The 16,337-nt window shown below is 47.3% G+C and overlaps 1 protein-coding gene across 4 annotated transcripts in view; it reads left to right on the forward strand.

The window, feature by feature from the left end:
• plxnc1 (plexin C1) overlaps positions 1-9,522 on the forward strand; it is a 130,425-nt gene extending 120,903 nt beyond the window's left edge. For 3 of the 4 annotated variants that reach the window (XM_078420034.1, XM_078420035.1, XM_078420036.1), the window contains 5 exons: positions 459-622; positions 2,458-2,605; positions 5,003-5,143; positions 5,232-5,306; positions 7,763-9,522. In XM_078420034.1, the coding sequence (XP_078276160.1) occupies positions 459-622; positions 2,458-2,605; positions 5,003-5,143; positions 5,232-5,306; positions 7,763-7,864 (630 nt within the window). In that variant the 3' untranslated portion in view covers positions 7,865-9,522. Of the gene's footprint in view, positions 1-458; positions 623-2,457; positions 2,606-5,002; positions 5,144-5,231; positions 5,307-7,762 lie in introns of those variants that run through there. The other variant, XM_078420038.1, reaches the window with a different exon arrangement.
• Positions 9,523-16,337: the final 6,815 nt, after the last annotated feature.

Consider the following 16,337-nt stretch of genomic DNA (forward strand, 5'->3'; position numbering starts at 1 on the left):
ACCTGGCGACAAGCCAGCTGTCGCCGAGAAATTTCAAACCGGATGATTTCTCGGCGACCCGCTGAGATCCACTATGATTCTCGGAAGAGTCCTCACGATCATGCCCGCGAAACCTCAGCGAACAGTCGGCGACAGCCTAGTCGCCGGCAGTCGCCTTAAAATCACCTGTGGGACAGGCCCTTTAGACTATCCTACACACACTCGGGACATTTTTTACATTTACCAAGCCAATTAACCCACATACTTGACGTCTTTGGAGTGTGGGAGGAAACCCGAGATCTCGGAGAAAGCCCACGCAGGTCACGGGGAGAACGTACAAACTCTGTACAGACAGCTTCCGTAGTCGGGATGGAACTCGGGTCTCCGGCGCTGCATTCGCTGTAAGGCAGCAACTCGGCCGCTGCGCCACCGTGCCTGTTCCACCTGTTACTCATACTGTTTCATTTCTTCTGCTTCAGGTTGCACTTCAGTCTTTTGTTGAGAACCTATTTCGAAGCATCTGGAGCGTGCACAACGGCAAGCCCCCTATTGCCGTTAGGCATATCTTTGACATATTGCAAGGACATGCCAGCAACAAGAAGATAACCGATCCTGACGTGTTGCATATTTGGAAGACTAATAGGTATTGAATTGTGAACCAATGTGTCCATTGTTGCCGTCTACTCTGTTACCTCTGGGTGTTCAGCCAGTAGCAAATGCACATCATAACTCAACACTGGGAGTCTTCAGCTGCATGGCGAGGCAAATTATATGGTTTTGATCCAAAGAATAAAGATTCAACACAGTTAACATATAATTGAGAGCATTGGGTTAAATCTAGTTAGGGACTAGCAGAATGGAGGGATATGGGGAGAAGGTAGGCACAGGTTACTGATTGTGGATGATCAGCCATGATCACAATGAATGGCGGTGCTGGCTCGAAGGGCCAAATGGCCTCCTGCTGCACCTATTTTCTATGTTTCTATTGGAGAGTAGCCCCGCCGAGCCTTGAGGACATGTGCACAAGAGCAAAGGCCTGCAAAGATGTCCCAGGCATTCATGCTAAGACAAGACCCAGTGATTGCTGAACTGGTCACCACCTCATTCATTCTGTAATCTTCACCAGCCTAGCCTCTCAGAACAGCCTGCAGACAACCTATAGAGTCAAGAGTCAAGAGTGGAAAATGAAATTCTTACTTGCAGCAGCACAACAGAATATGTGAACATAGTACAGTGTAAACAATATGATAAACGAGAGAGACACAAAATGCTGGAGTAACTCAGCGGGACAGAAGGAATTCCTTCTCTCCGGAGATGCTGCCTGTCCTGCTGAGTTACTCCAGCATTTTGTGTCTATCTTCGGTTTAAACCAGCATCTGCAGTTCCTTCCTACGCAATAAATGACATATATATATATACTTGCACACACACACACACATATATTATATATATATATATACTTGCAATGAAATGCAAGTAAGAATTTCATTGTTCTATCTGACATACGACAATATATATATATATTCTGAAGAATGGTCTCCATCCAAAACGTCACCTATTCCTTCTCTCCCGAGATGCTGCCTGTCCCGCTGAGTTACTCCAGCACTTTGTGTCGACCTTCGGTTTAAACCAGCATCTGCAGTTCTTTCCTAGTAATTGAATGGGTTCTATCTTGAGCAAATTACTACATCTGTCAGTTGCCGGGTAGAAATAAACAAAGCCTTCGGCCGACTCCAATCAGTGGTCTGCCCCTGTGTTAGAATACCTTGTCCGATGATGACATAATACCATCCTCTTCCATCCCATCAGTCATAGAGTGATATAGCGTAGAAACAGGCCCTTCGGCCCAACCTGCCCACACCGGCCAACATGTCCCATCTACGTTAGTCCCACCTGCCAGCATTTGGGCCATATCCCTCCAAACTTGATATATCCATGTTCCTGTCTAACTTCTTCTTAAACGTTGGGATAGTCCCAGCCTCAACTACCTCCGTTGGAATTTGTTCCATACACCCACCACCCTTTGTGTGAAAAAGATACCCCTCAGATTCCTGTTAAATCTTTCCCCCCTCACCTTAAACCTATGCCCCCTAGTTCTCAATTCTTACGCTCTGGGCAAGAGACTCTGAGCGTCTACCTGATCTATTCCTCTCATGATCTTATCCACCTCTATAAGATCACCCCTCATCCTCCTGTGCTCGAACTCCCAGCCTACTCAACCTCTGCCTAAAGCTCAGGCCCTCTCAACCTGGCAACACTCGTAAATCTTCTCTGTACCCTTTCCAGCTTGACAACATCTTTCCTATAACACGGTGCCCAGAACTGAACACAATACTCGAAACCTGGCCTCACCAACGTCTTGTACAACTCCAACATGTCCTCCCGACTTTGATACTCGTGAGAGGTCATGAATCCTTAATGTTCTAATCTTTAAATTGACATGGCTACATTTTAACAATGCCTTCTTTTTCTCCCCAGTCTTCCTCTCCGTTTTTGGGTAAACGTTATTAAAAACCCCCAGTTCGTGTTTGACATTGAGAAAACACCGCACGTGGATGGCTGCCTCTCCGTCATCGCCCAGGCCTTCATGGACTCGTTCTCTCTATCATCGCAACACCTTGGCAAGGTAAATATGTAAGGGCTGGTATCAACCTAGCAGTAAATCAGGAGGTAGACACAAAATGCTGGAGTAACTCAGCAGGTCAGGCAGCATCTCTGGAGAGAAGGAATGGGTGACGTTTTGGGTCAAGACCCTTCTTCAGACTGATGTCAGGGGAGGGGGCGGGACAAAGATAGGATAGAGTAGGAGATATGAAGACTAGCGGGAGTATTGGGAAGGGGGAGGAGAAAGAGAGGGGCAGAAGAACTCTCTGAAGTTAGAGAAGTCAATGTTCATACTGCTGGGGTGTAAGAACATTGACTTCTCTAACTTCAGGTAGTCCCTGCTTCCCCTCTCTATCCCCTCCCCCCTCCCAGTTCTCCCACTGTCTTCCTGACTCCGACTACATTCTATCTTTGCCCCGCCCCCTCCCCTGACATCAGTCTGAAGAAGGGTCTCGACCCGAAACGTCACCCATTCCTTCTCTCCAGAGATGCTGCCTGACCCGCTGAGTTACTCCAGCATTGTGTGTCTATCTTCAATGCACTGGTGTCAGGCCTCCCCAATCAGCCTACTGTTAAGTACACTTCTTCAGAAGAACTAATTAACATTGAGGTTCCGTGGGATCGGAGTTGTAAATGACTGATTGATGATCCTTTATTTTGAAGGTGCTTCATTTGTCACGGGGTACAGTGAAATCCATTTTCTGTGTATATTTTGTGTACAAGCTTCACTGTACATTAGCACTTAGATACATCTTACATAAGCATCTCAGGTACAGTACAAGTGTGTAGCAGTGGTACACTGAGACAGTGTACAGAGTGGCCAGATTGGCGGCAGTTTCAAGTTGCAGTTATGAGTGCGGGGATCTTGATCTGACCATGAAGGTGTGTTGCAGGGTCGGCCTGGCCAAGCGTGGTCGTGGTGTCCTCCGTTGAATTTTAATTACTCCCCATCCCATTACGGGCCAAGGAGAATTACAATCACAATCAATGATTTTGTCACAGAGATACAGCGTGAAGACAGGCCCTTCAGCCCATTGAGTCCATGCCGACCCGCGATCCCCACAAACTAACACTATCCTACATATACCAGGGACAATTTACAATTTTACCAAGCCCAGTAAGCCTACAAACCTGTACATCTTTGGTGTGGGAGGAAACCGAAGCACCCGGAGAAAACCCACAGGGGGAACGTACAAACTCCGAAACAGACAGCACCCGTGGTCAGGATGGAACCTGGGTCTCTAGTGCTGTCAGGCAGCACCTCTACCTCTGCGCCACCGTGCCATCCATATATTGCAAACAATGTCAGTTTGTGTTCCTATCATTGCTTGTTTTGGGGAACTGGCCACAAACAAATTGGAAATGTAAAAATAAGATCAAAAAGGTCTATGGTCACGTAAAATCTTACTAAATGCATTTACCAATGAACCAGAAAGTTTGAAATGGAAGAGCTATTCATTTAGGTTAATTCCACCATCTAATCAGATTGTGGCTGGTCTGGTTCATTGGTGGAATGTTTAAATGGCAGGATATATAACTCTCTCAGGACTGGTCAGTGAAAGCACCTTGATGCTTGAGTGGACTGATTGAGGGTTCACACCCCATTTCTGTAAAGCCCAGGCAGATTGTCTAGGCTGACCCTCCAATGTAGTGTGGAGGGACTGCTGAAGATGCCATCTTTCATGTGAGATGTTCCACCAAGATCCATGTGCTGTTGGAGATCCATGGGCACTACTTTAAGTAAGAGCTGTCCTATCCAGGAGCTTGGTGGTGAATCTGTGGAACTCATTGCCACAGAAGGCTGTGGAGGCCAAGTCAGTGGATATTTTCAAGGTGGAGATAGATATGATTCTTGATCAGTACGGGTGTCAGCGGTTATGGGGATAAGGCAGGAGAATGGGGTTAGGAGGGAGAGATCAGCCATGACTGAATGGCGGCAAGAACTTGATGGGCCGAATGGCATAATTCTGCTCCTATCACTTATGAACTATCCAATAGTTACCTTCAATGGCCATCAGAAAATAAACAACATCTCAGGTGAATTCTCTCCAGAAATGCAATCTAATGCCATCTAATTTACTGCGTAATTCCATCATCTGAGTTTTTTTGCTTTTTAAACAAATCAGATGGGAAGGAATTTCTTTAGTCAGAGGGTGGTGAATCTGTGGAATTCATTGCCACAGACCACTGTGCAGACCCAAGTCAGTGGATATTTTTAAGGTGGAGATTGACAGATTCTTGATTAGTACGGGCGTCAGGGTTATGGGGAGATGGCAGGAGAATGGGGTTAAGAAGGAGAGATAGCCATGATTGAATGGCAGAGTAGACTTGATGGGCCGAATGGCCTAATTCTGCTCCTGCCTCTTATGAACCACGTATTTGTCCACCAGCATTATGCTCTAATTTTCCTTCTTTTCAGCACTCTCCCACGAATAAAGTGCTTTATGCCAGAGACGTTCCACATTACAAGGAGGAAGTGAAAGGTTATTACAAATATATTGCGGACCTGGGTATGGTGAGCGAAGAGGAGATGGAGAACTTTCTCACGGAGGAATCCCAGGTACTGAGTTTTAAGTCAAAAATTTCACAGCCAATTCATTTAAACGCCAGAGGGTAACATTCCAAACCGTGTGATTATTTCCTTGCAGAAGCATCAGAATGAATTTAAAGAAAAGGATGCCATGATTGAACTTGGGAAATACATCCAAAAATATTCTGTTCAGGTAAGGGGCTTTGTACCCATGGCAATAGATAATTGCTGTGTTGGTCTCGCCATTGTTAACAGGTTGGGACGAAAAGGTCTTTAGCATGCTGCTCACTGTAGCATTGGTGTTTAACTTTTAGTTTAGTTTAGAGATACAATGCGGAAACAGGCCCTTCGGCCCATCGGGTCCGCGCCGACGTGGCTGGGCGAGGTCACCTGGGGCGCGAGGCGGTGACGCCACCCTTTGTCCCTTATTTGGGAGTGAGGAAGTTGGCAACCCTAGGCTAGGGTGTCTCCATAGTGAATGAGGTTGGAGTTCACGAGTGTGGGGGGAGGTTGACCTCGGGGGGGGGGAGGTTTATCCCAGGGTGGGGAGTGGGCTGATCTCAGGGTGGGGAGTGGGCTGATCTCAGGGTGGGGGGGTGGTTTATCTCAGGGGGGGGTGTTCTCTCGGTGGGAGAGGGTGATCTCAGGGCAGGGAAGGGGTTGTTCCGGGGGTTGGGAGGGAGGGGAGTTGGTTTCTCTCAGAAGGGGAGGGAGTTGATCTCAGAGTGGGGAGGGTTTCATAAGTGCATAAGTTCCAGGAGAAGAATTAGGCCATTCGGCCCATCAAGTCTACTCTACCATTCAAGCAAGGCCGGTCTATCTTTCCCTCTCAACCCCATTCTCCTGCCTTCACCCCATAACCTATGACAACACTCTTACTAACCAAGATCCTGTCAATCTCCACGTTGAATATATCCATTGAAGGCCTCCACAGCCGTCTGTGGCAATGAATTCCACAGATTCACCGCCCTCCATCTAAAGAAATTCCTCCTCAACTTTCTAAAGGTACGTCCTTTTATTCAGAGGCTATTGCCTCTGGTCCTAGACTCTCCCACTAGTGGAAACATCCTCTCCTCATCCACTCTATCCAAGCCTTTCACTATTCGGTAAGTTTCAGTGAGGTCCCCCCTCATCCTTCTAAACTCCAGCAAGTACAGGCCCAGTGCCGACAAACGCTCATCATATGTTAACCCACTCATTCCTGGGATCATTTTCGTAAACAACCTCTGGACCCTCTCCAGAGCCAGCACATCCTTCCTCAGATATGGGGCCAAAAAGCGCTCACAATATTCCAATTGCAGTCTGACCAGTGCCTTATAGAGCCTCAGCATTACATCCCTGTTTTTATATTCTAATCCTCTAGAAATAAAAGCTAGCATTGCATTTGCCTTCCTTCGTACCGATTCGACTTTCAAATTAACTTTTTGGGAATCCTGCACCAGCATTCCCAAGTCCCTTTGCACTTCCGATTCTCTCCCCATTTAAAAAAGTCTACGCCTTTATTCCTACTACCAAAAAGCATGACTCCACACTTTGCTACACTATATTCCATCTGCCACTTCTCTGCCCACTCTCCCAACCTGTCCAAGTCCTTCTGCAGAGTCCCTGCTTTCTCTAAACTACCTGCCCTTCCACCTTTCTTTGTATTATCCGCAAACTTGGCTACAAAGCCTTCAATCCTCTCATAGAAACATAGAAAATAAGTGCAGGAGTAGGCCATTCGGCCCTTCAAGCCAACACCACCATTCAATATGATCATGGCTGATCATCCAAAATCAGTACCCCGTTCCTGCTTTCTCCCCATATCCCTGGATTCCATTAGCCCTAAGAGCTATATCTACTGTAACTCTCTCTTGAATACATCCAGTGAATTGGCCTCCACTGTCTTCTGTGGCAGAGAATTCCACAGATTCAAAACTCTCGGGGTGAAAAAGTTTTTCCTCAACCAAATCCCTCATCCAAATCATGAGTATACAACGTGAAGAGTAGCCCCAGCACCGAGCCCTGCAAATCTCCGCTAGTCACTGGCAGCCAATGCAGGAAAAGCCCCCATTATAACCACTCTTTGCCTTTGCCATCCAGCCAACCTGCTTTCCATCCTGTATGGAAACATAGAAAATAGGTGCAGGATGAGGCCATTTGGCCCTTTGAGCCAGCACCGCCATTCATTGTGATCATGGCTGATCATCCACATTCAGTAACCCATGCCTGCCTTCTCCCCATATCCCTTGATTCCACTAGCCCCTAGAGCTCCATCTAACTCTCTCTTAAATTCATCCAGTGAATTGGCCTCCACTGTCCTCTGTGGCAGAGAATTCCACAAATTCACAACTCTCTGGGTGAAAACGTTTTTTCTCACCTCAGTTTTATATGGCATCCCCTTTATTCTTAGAATGTGGCCCCTGGTTCTGGACTCCCCCAACATTGGGAACATTTTTCCTGCATCTTGCTTGTCCAGTCCTTGTATAATTTTATACGTCTCTATAAGATCCCCTCATCCTTCTAAACATCGGTGATCCCGTGGGATCTCAGGTTGGGGAGGGAGGTTTCTCTCGGGGCTGGGAGGGGTTGTGTTGGGTGGCGGGTCTTTCTGCCAGTCGAGGGGGTGAAGACGCTGGCTCTCCTCACTGACCTCGGCCCGTGTTGCAGCTGGAGAGTGGACCAGAGGGCGAGGACCTGACCGACATGAGGGACGCCGTCGTGCAGATCCGCCAATACTACGTCCAGAAGTCGACCTGCTCGTGGGAGTGAGCATGCTCTCAGCTGCGGCCTGTGGCCCGTGTGCGTTCTCCACGCCCACAGCGACAGTCAGCCCAACCTGGTCATCGGTGGCACTGCAGCCCCCCACCGCTGAGCCACCAGCTGATGGACCTGTCGTATGGACCTGTCGTCCCTTGAAGCTTTAGAAGCAGGGAACTGCAAATGCTGGTTTATACCAAAGATATGCATAGAGTGCTGGAGTAACTCAGTGGGTCAGGCAGCATCTCTGGAGAGAAGGAATACCAATGAACCAGGGAATTGCAGGAAGGCGTGGAGGTGGAAAGATGTGACTGCTAGAGAGGTGGAGGTGAAGGAAATGTTGGAGGATGACGTATTGCACCTCTCCTTACAGTCTGAAGAAGGGCTCCGACCCGAAACGTCACCTATTCTTTTTCTCCAGCGGTGCTGCCTGACCCGCTGAGTTACTCCAGCATTTTGTGTCTATCCCTTTGAAGTTTTGTACATTTTGCTATTTTTGTCTGTTGTGTTTAGGCCTATTCAACCCTAGGAGTCAAGGCAATTATTTCACAGCAGGTGAAAATCCTAAAATAAACTGCAAATCCCAAATGTAAACAGAAAAGCCTGGGGTATACTCAGTAGGTTGAGGCAGCAGCTGTGGGAAAGAGAAACAAAGTTAACGTTTGGCACACTAAAATCAATGGAACAGGTTTTAATTTAGTCTTGGCAAACTCAACGGGTAAACATTGGGCCTGAGTTCTTCTAGCGTTCTGTTTTTGTTCTGTATTATTGCATCTGCAATCTCTTTACTCTACCGAAATAAGTCTGTTGTGCCTGAGAATTATATATGCGTTTTGCACAAATGTTCATTATGTAAAATAAATGGAACCGACAATGTTTACAAAGCAAGTGGTCTACCTTGTCATAGAGTGTGGAAACAGGCCCTTGCCAATATCAGCCCACAACTTGCCCACACCGGCCAAAAATGTCCCAGCTACACTAGTCCCACTTGCCTGCGCTTGGTCCATTTCCCTCCAAATCTGTCCTATCCATGTCACCTCAAGCAAGGGGTGCCAACTATCTCACTCCCAAATAAGGGACAAGGTGACGTCACCCAGCCAGCGGCCATGTACTCCCCCTCCACCAATGGCGGCTGCCCGGGCCAGGAGGCAGGTTGCTATGCAACCTCCGTTAGGCGGCTCCTGCACTGTCCGGACCTACAGCGGCTTCCGGGCCTACGCAGTCCGGACCTACACAGTCCTGGCCTACAGCATCCGGGCCTACAGCATCCGGGCCTACAGCATCCGGGCCTACTGAATCCGGGCCTACAGTGCCCCCCGGGTCTAATACGGGACAAGAGCGGCCCCGTACGGGACAAACCAATTTAGCCCAGAATACGGGATGTCCCGGCTAGTATGGGACAGTTGCCAACCTTACCTCCAGCATTCTCTCCCACCTTACTTTGTAAATCTGTGTCACTACTTACATGTCTCACAAACAGAGCATTAACATTACCAGAAATATAAGTGGACTTTCTAATTGAGTGTCATGGGGTATAGTGGATGTGTACAATGGTGGTACAAAGCACAGGGGCAGCGTCCATTTGCCATTGTACCATCCATCTCAACACTGTCCTTCGTTTTAACACATACTGCATTTGCTGAGATTGTTAATTTTGTTTGCACTAAAATAAACGACTTTTCTACTTTTTACTTCTCAGCCTCATTTTGTGTCTTTCATTCGCACTGTCACTTAATTTATGTCAATGTACAAATTAAATAAATGACATTGCAGCTGTGAATAAGTTGGCACCTTGCAGTATTAAAAAAATCTGTCTTTTGACTGTAATTGTAAGAAATCGCTCATAAAATGCTTTGTCGTGTAACTATCTATTCCTTATGTAGTTACTTGAACATAAAACAATTAATTAATTTTACAGCATTAGGTATTATAACTGGGTTATCAACTATATTATCAACTGTGTAACATATTCTCATCAATCAGGATTCAAGTCCTCCAAATAAATTAGTAAATAATTCACTGGAGGGGAGGAGAGTGGGAGAGAAACATAGAAACAGAAAATAGGTTCAGGAGGAGGCCATTAGGCCCTTCGAGCCAGCACCACCATTCATTGTGATCATGGCTGATCATCCACAATCAGTAACCTGTGCCTGCCTTGTGGGGGTGGGAGCGAGGGAGAGGGAGAGAGAGGGAGGGGAGAGGGAGAGGGAGGGGGAGAGAGAGGGAGGGGGAAGCTGGAAGGGGGAGAGAGAGGGGGAGAGTGTCAGAGAGAGAGAGTGTGTTACAGAGATACTGTTTGGAAACAGGTCCTTTGATCCACCGTCCATATTGATAATCAATGACCCATTTACGCTAATGCTACATTCATTCCATTTTTTATTCTCCCCACATTTTTGTCATCTAAACCCAGTTTCTACCAAACATTTGCACAGTATTTACCAATGAGTCTAAAGCAAGGAACCATTCCATCCTTGATTTTCAAGCCAATTTTGGATTTTATTTCGAGGTTTCAACTGGCAAGATTAGAGACAAAGCTGTTGCCGTGGTACATCTGGATTTTCATCAGACGTTCAGGTTGGGATCCTGTGAGTGATGGGCAGGGTTGCCGACTGTCCCGTATTAGCCAGGACATCCCGTATTGTGGCCTAAATTAGTTTGTCCCGTACCGGTCCGCCCTTGGCCCCGTATTAGTAGGGTTGCCAACTTCCTCACTCCCAAATAAGGGACAAAGGGTGACGTCACCGCCCCACGCCCCACGTGACCTCACCCAGCCAGCGGGAGTGAGGAAGTTGGCAACCCTAGTGATGGAACACTGGAGATTTTAATGTTGCAGCACTGGATATTCGTGATAATTTATGCGAAGAAATTGGGTAAAACTAGACCAAGTGGACCCGTTGGGCCCAAACCCCTCCTGCATTGGTGCAGCACCCTCTCCTCCCACTACATCCCCTCCCTCCCTCCTCCCCTCCACTCCATCCCCCTCAACCCCCGTTATCCTCCCTCCTTAGGAGATAGATTTAAACTTTAAAATGTGAATAACTAAAAATATAACACCAATTTCAATGAAACTTCTTCCATTAGCACCAATGGGACGACGGTGAGTACAGTGGGCCTAAATTTGCGCGCTACCGTGTACCGTTTTGGCTGTAGTTCAGGAACAAACAAACAAACAAACAAGAGTTTTAGTATATAGATATATCCAAGAGAGCTGATGGTACAAAGTTAGATGGTCACATGAGCAAATGGCAGAATGTTTAGCTTAGTTTGGAGATACAGCGTGGAACCAGGCCTTCGATCTACCGCGGCCACGCCGATCAACAAAGGATTAACAACCCTATCAGGAAGGTTGGCTCCGTCCTGGGGGTGGAGTTGGATTCATGGGAGGTGGTCTTGGAGGGGAGGATGCTCCTCAAACTGCGGAGCATCCTGGACAATACAGCTCACCCCCTCCATGACACACTGGTCAACCTGAGTAGAACCTTCAGCAACAGACCTGGTCCCACCAAGATGCAGCACAGAACGCCACAGGAGATCCTTCTTCCCTGTGGCTATCAAACTGTACAACTCCTCCCCTTTCTGTCGGTTAGACAGACTCCCCTCCCCCCCCCCCCCCCCCTCCTCCCTCCCCAATCTTTGCACATCCCCAATTCTATCCTACACACGGGGGACAATTTATATAAGCCAATTAACCTACAAACATTCACGTCTTTGTAATGTGGGAGGAACCCGGAGCACCCAGAGAGAACCCATGCAGTCACAGGAAGAACGTGCAAACTTCAAACAGACAGCACACGTGGTCAGGATCGTACCTGGGTCTCTGGCCCTGTAAGGCAGCAACTCTGTGCCACCCCTGAATATAAAAAACATAGAAAATAGGTGCAGGAGGAGGCCATTTGGCCCTTCGAGCCAGCACCGCCATTCATTGTGATCATGGCTGATCATCCACAATCTGTAACCTGTGCCTGCCTTCTCCCCATATCCCTTGATTCCACTAGCCCCTAGAGCTCTATCTAACTCTATTTTAAATCCATCCAGTGAATTGGCCTCCACTGCCCTCTGTGGCAGAGAATTCCACAAATTCACAACTCTCTGGGGGAAAACGTTTCTTCTCACCTCAGTTTTTAATGGCCTCCCCTATATTCTTAGATTGTAGCCCCTGGTTCTGGACTCGCCCAACATTGGAAACATTTTTCCTGCATCTAGCTTGTCCAGTCCTTTCATAATTTTATACGTCTCTATAAGATCCCATCTCATCCTTCTAAACTCCAGTCAATATAAGCCTAGTCTTTCCAATCTTTCCTCAAATGACATTCCCGCCATCCAGGGGATTAACCTCGTGAACCTACGCAGCACTGCCTCAATAGCAAGCATGTCCTTCCTCAAATTAGGAAGGAGGGATGTAGATAGACTAAGTGAATGGGAAAGGATACACAAGATGCAATATTACATCGGAAAATGTACAGTCATTTGGTGCAAAAATAGCGTAGCTTTTTTAAAAATGGAGAAAGATTAAAGTGCATTTAGAGGGGTCTGTGTCTTTCTACAGCAAATCATTAGGGAGACAAGGAGTAGGTTTGTCTTTATTGTAAGGTTTCAGTGGAAGGGTAAAGAATTCTGACTGAAATTATATAGGGCCACCTTAAGACTACACCTGGAAATGTTTGTATACATCTGGTCATAAGGAATAGTAGAATTAGGCCATTCGGCCCATCAAGTCTACTCCGCCATTCAATCATGGCTGATCTATCTCTCCCTCCTAACCCATTCTCCTGCCTTCTCCCCACAACCTCTGACGCCTCTGATACTTAGGTCTTCTTCCCGAAGTAGAGTTGCTGCCTTACAGCCTAGAGACCCGGTTCGATCCTGACTCCGGGTCCATATGGCACTGTGACCGCGTGGGTTTTCTCCAGATGCTCCGGTTTCCTCCCACACTCCAAAGACGTGCAGGTTTTAGGTGAATTGGCTTCTGCAAATTGGGAATTGTTCCTGGTGTGTGGGATAGTGCAAATGTACAGGATGATCGCTGGTCGGCGCGGACTCAAAGGGCTCGATTCCACACTGTCTCTCTAGTCTACAGATTAGCAGATTGATGGCTGGGGCGGTAGGTATATTGTGTGAGCAAACTGGGCCTACGTAGGAATGTAGAAGAAAATCTCTTTCATCAATCACAGGGTAGATAGGGGAACAAAGCTTCTCTTGGTATTTTGTCTGGAACGAGGAATCACCATCTCAAAACAAACATCACCCATTTAGGACTTTCTTCACCAGGTGAATTTTTGGAATCCTCAATTTAAGAGAAGTTGTGAAGACAGTTGCTGAATATATAATAATTTTTGGATAAGAAAATTGAGAAACACAGGGTTAGCGTAGGAAGATGGTGCTGGGCTACATTGAAAGGCAAAAAAGATATGGAAGTTGGGAGGCCATGTTGCAGTTATACAAGACGTTGGTGAGGCCATATTTAGAATATTGTGTTCAGTTCTGGGCATCATGTTACAGTAAAGATGTTGTCAAGTTGGAAAGGGTACAGAGAAAATTTACGAGGATGTAACCAGGATCGAGGGTCAGAGCTATAAGGGAGAGTAGGCTGGGACTCTATTCCTTGGAGCGCAGGAGGATGAGGGGTAACCTTATAGAGGTGTATAAAAACATGATGGGGTAGATGCACAGAGTATCTTGCCCAGAGTAGGGGAAGAAAATAACTGCAGATGCTGGTACAAATCGAAGGTATTTATTCACAAAATGCTGAAGTAACTCAGCAGGTCAGGCAGCATCTCAGGAGAGAAGGAATGAGTGACATTTCGGGTCGAGACCCTTCCTCAGACTGATGTCAGGGGGCCGGGACAAAGGAAGGATATAGGTGGAGACAGGAAGACAGTGGGAGATCTGGGAAGGGGGAGAGGAAGAGAGGGACAGAGGAACTATCTAAAGTTGGAGAAGTCAATGTTCATACCACTGGGCTGCAAGCTGCCCAGGCTGCCCAGAGTAGCGGTATCGAGAACCAGAGAATATAGGTTTAAGATGAAGGGAAAAAGATTTAATCTGAATCTAAGGGGTAACTTCTTCACACAAAGGGTGGTGGGTGTATGGAACGAGCTGCCAGATGAGGTGGTTGAGGCTGGGACAATTGCAATGTTTAAGAAACATTTAGACAGGGACATGAACAGATTTAGAGGGATGTGGGCCAAACACAGGCAGGTGGGACTAGTGTAGATGGGATGTGTTGGTTGGTGTGGGCCAAACACAGGCAGGTGGGACTAGTGTAGATGGGATGTGTTGGTTGGTGTGGGCCAAACACAGGCAGGTGGGACTAGTGTAGATGGGATGTGTTGGTTGGTGTGGGCCAAACACAGGCAGGTGGGACTAGTGTAGATGGGATGTGTTGGTTGGTGTGGGCCAAACACAGGCAGGTGGGACTAGTGTAGATGGGATGTGTTGGTTGGTGTGGGCCAAACACAGGCAGGTGGGACTAGTGTAGATGGGATGTGTTGGTTGGTGTGGGCCAAACACAGGCAGGTGGGACTAGTGTAGATGGGATGTGTTGGTTGGTGTGGGCCAAACACAGGCAGGTGGGACTAGTGTAGATGGGATGTGTTGGTTGGTGTGGGCCAAACACAGGCAGGTGGGACTAGTGTAGATGGGATGTGTTGGTTGGTGTGGGCCAAACACAGGCAGGTGGGACTAGTGTAGATGGGATGTGTTGGTTGGTGTGGGCCAAACACAGGCAGGTGGGACTAGTGTAGATGGGATGTGTTGGTTGGTGTGGGCCAAACACAGGCAGGTGGGACTAGTGTAGATGGGATGTGTTGGTTGGTGTGGGCAAGTAGGGCCAAAGGGCCTGTTTCCATGGTGCTGTACGCCTATGATTCCAAATATCCTGCTCGTGTTTCTATGTTACAGCAAAATAGCACATGGGAACACACTCTTGCACCCAGAGTCTGCTTCTACTTCTTCTTTCGTGTCCATCATCCATGTTTCAAATGTTACATCACTGTCATCGTCCGTCCTAAAAAGGGTGCAAGCTTCTGGCGACAATCAGTGGGAGCCATCACTTGTACAATAGACGATGGTGGTGGCAGAATTAGCTCAGGACACTTCCAGTTTCCAGCCCCACTACGTGGACACTTCTGCTATGGGGCCCCAGAGTCTGCTGATCATCCAGCGTCCATTTACATTCATTCCGCATGGGTCCATTTTATTTCCCCCACAATACCATCTCCTCAGATTCTACCTCTTACCAACACATTGGGGGTCACCTACAATAACCTACGAACCTTCGAATCTTTGGCATGGGGAGAGAACCGAAGCAGCCGGAGAAAACCCATGCAGTCACAGGGAGAAGGTGCAAACTGCACACAGACAGCGCCCGAGGACAGGATTGAACCTGCACCACTGAAATTGAGGCAGCGGCTCTACTAGTTACACCAGTTATTTTCACTCCTAAAACAACAGTTATTATGAGTCAGAACTACTTTAGTTTCCATGCATTGTTGCTGCGATTGTTCTACAGTGTATAAAGTCAAATTCAGACACAAGGAACTGCAGATGTTGGTTTATAAAAAGAGACACAATGCTGGAGTAACTCAGCATCTCTGGAGAACATGGACAGGTAACATTTCTTCAGACTAATTGTAGTAGGGATCTTTAAGCGGCAGATGGGTGGACAAATGCCAGAGATGGGAAGAAGACAAAAGACTATGATAAGGAGAGACGAAGCTCAAAATGTAGGTGGAAGGAGAAAGAGCAAGAGGATAGTGAGAGCAATGGCTGCAAATCTAGAAGGGCATGAGGAGAGGGGAGAAGGGGACGAAGGATGGTGTTGTAGGTCACCTAATGGTTTAAGTTTATTATTGTTACGTGTACAAGGTACAGTGAAAACTTTTGTTTTGCCTGCTATCCATTCAGATTATATAATACTATACCTGAATGCAATTAAGTCAAACACACGTTCAATAGGGAAAACCAGAGTGCAGAGGAAAGTTTAGTTTAGTTTAGAGATAGTTTAGCGCGGAAACAGGCCCTTCAGCCCACCGGGTCCGCGCCGACCAGCGATCCCCGCACATTAACACTATCCTACACCCACTAGGGACAATTTTTACATTTACCAAGCCTATTAACCTACAAACCTGTACATCTTTGGAGTGTGGGAGGAAACCGAAGATCCCGGAGAAAAACGCAGATTACGGGGAGAACGTACAAACTTCGTACAGACAGCACCCGTAGTCGGGATCGAACCCGGGTCTCCGGCGCTGCATTTGCTGTAAGGCAGCAACTCTAACGCTGTGCCATCGTGACCACCCTTTCACGGCAATGTAGACCAATAGCTCCATCGACAAAGCCCAATGTCTGTGATGAGATAGAGGTGAATTGGACATTCCCCTCACTTAAGGAAGGACTTACAACAGATGGGAAGAAGCCGTTTTTGAGTCTAAAGAGATGGAGAATGTAGTAATATGGTATCAGGACAACAACCTCTTCCTCAATG

This window comes from Rhinoraja longicauda, chromosome 23 (genome assembly GCF_053455715.1).
Source record: "Rhinoraja longicauda isolate Sanriku21f chromosome 23, sRhiLon1.1, whole genome shotgun sequence".
Classification (NCBI taxonomy): Eukaryota; Metazoa; Chordata; class Chondrichthyes; order Rajiformes; family Arhynchobatidae; genus Rhinoraja; species Rhinoraja longicauda.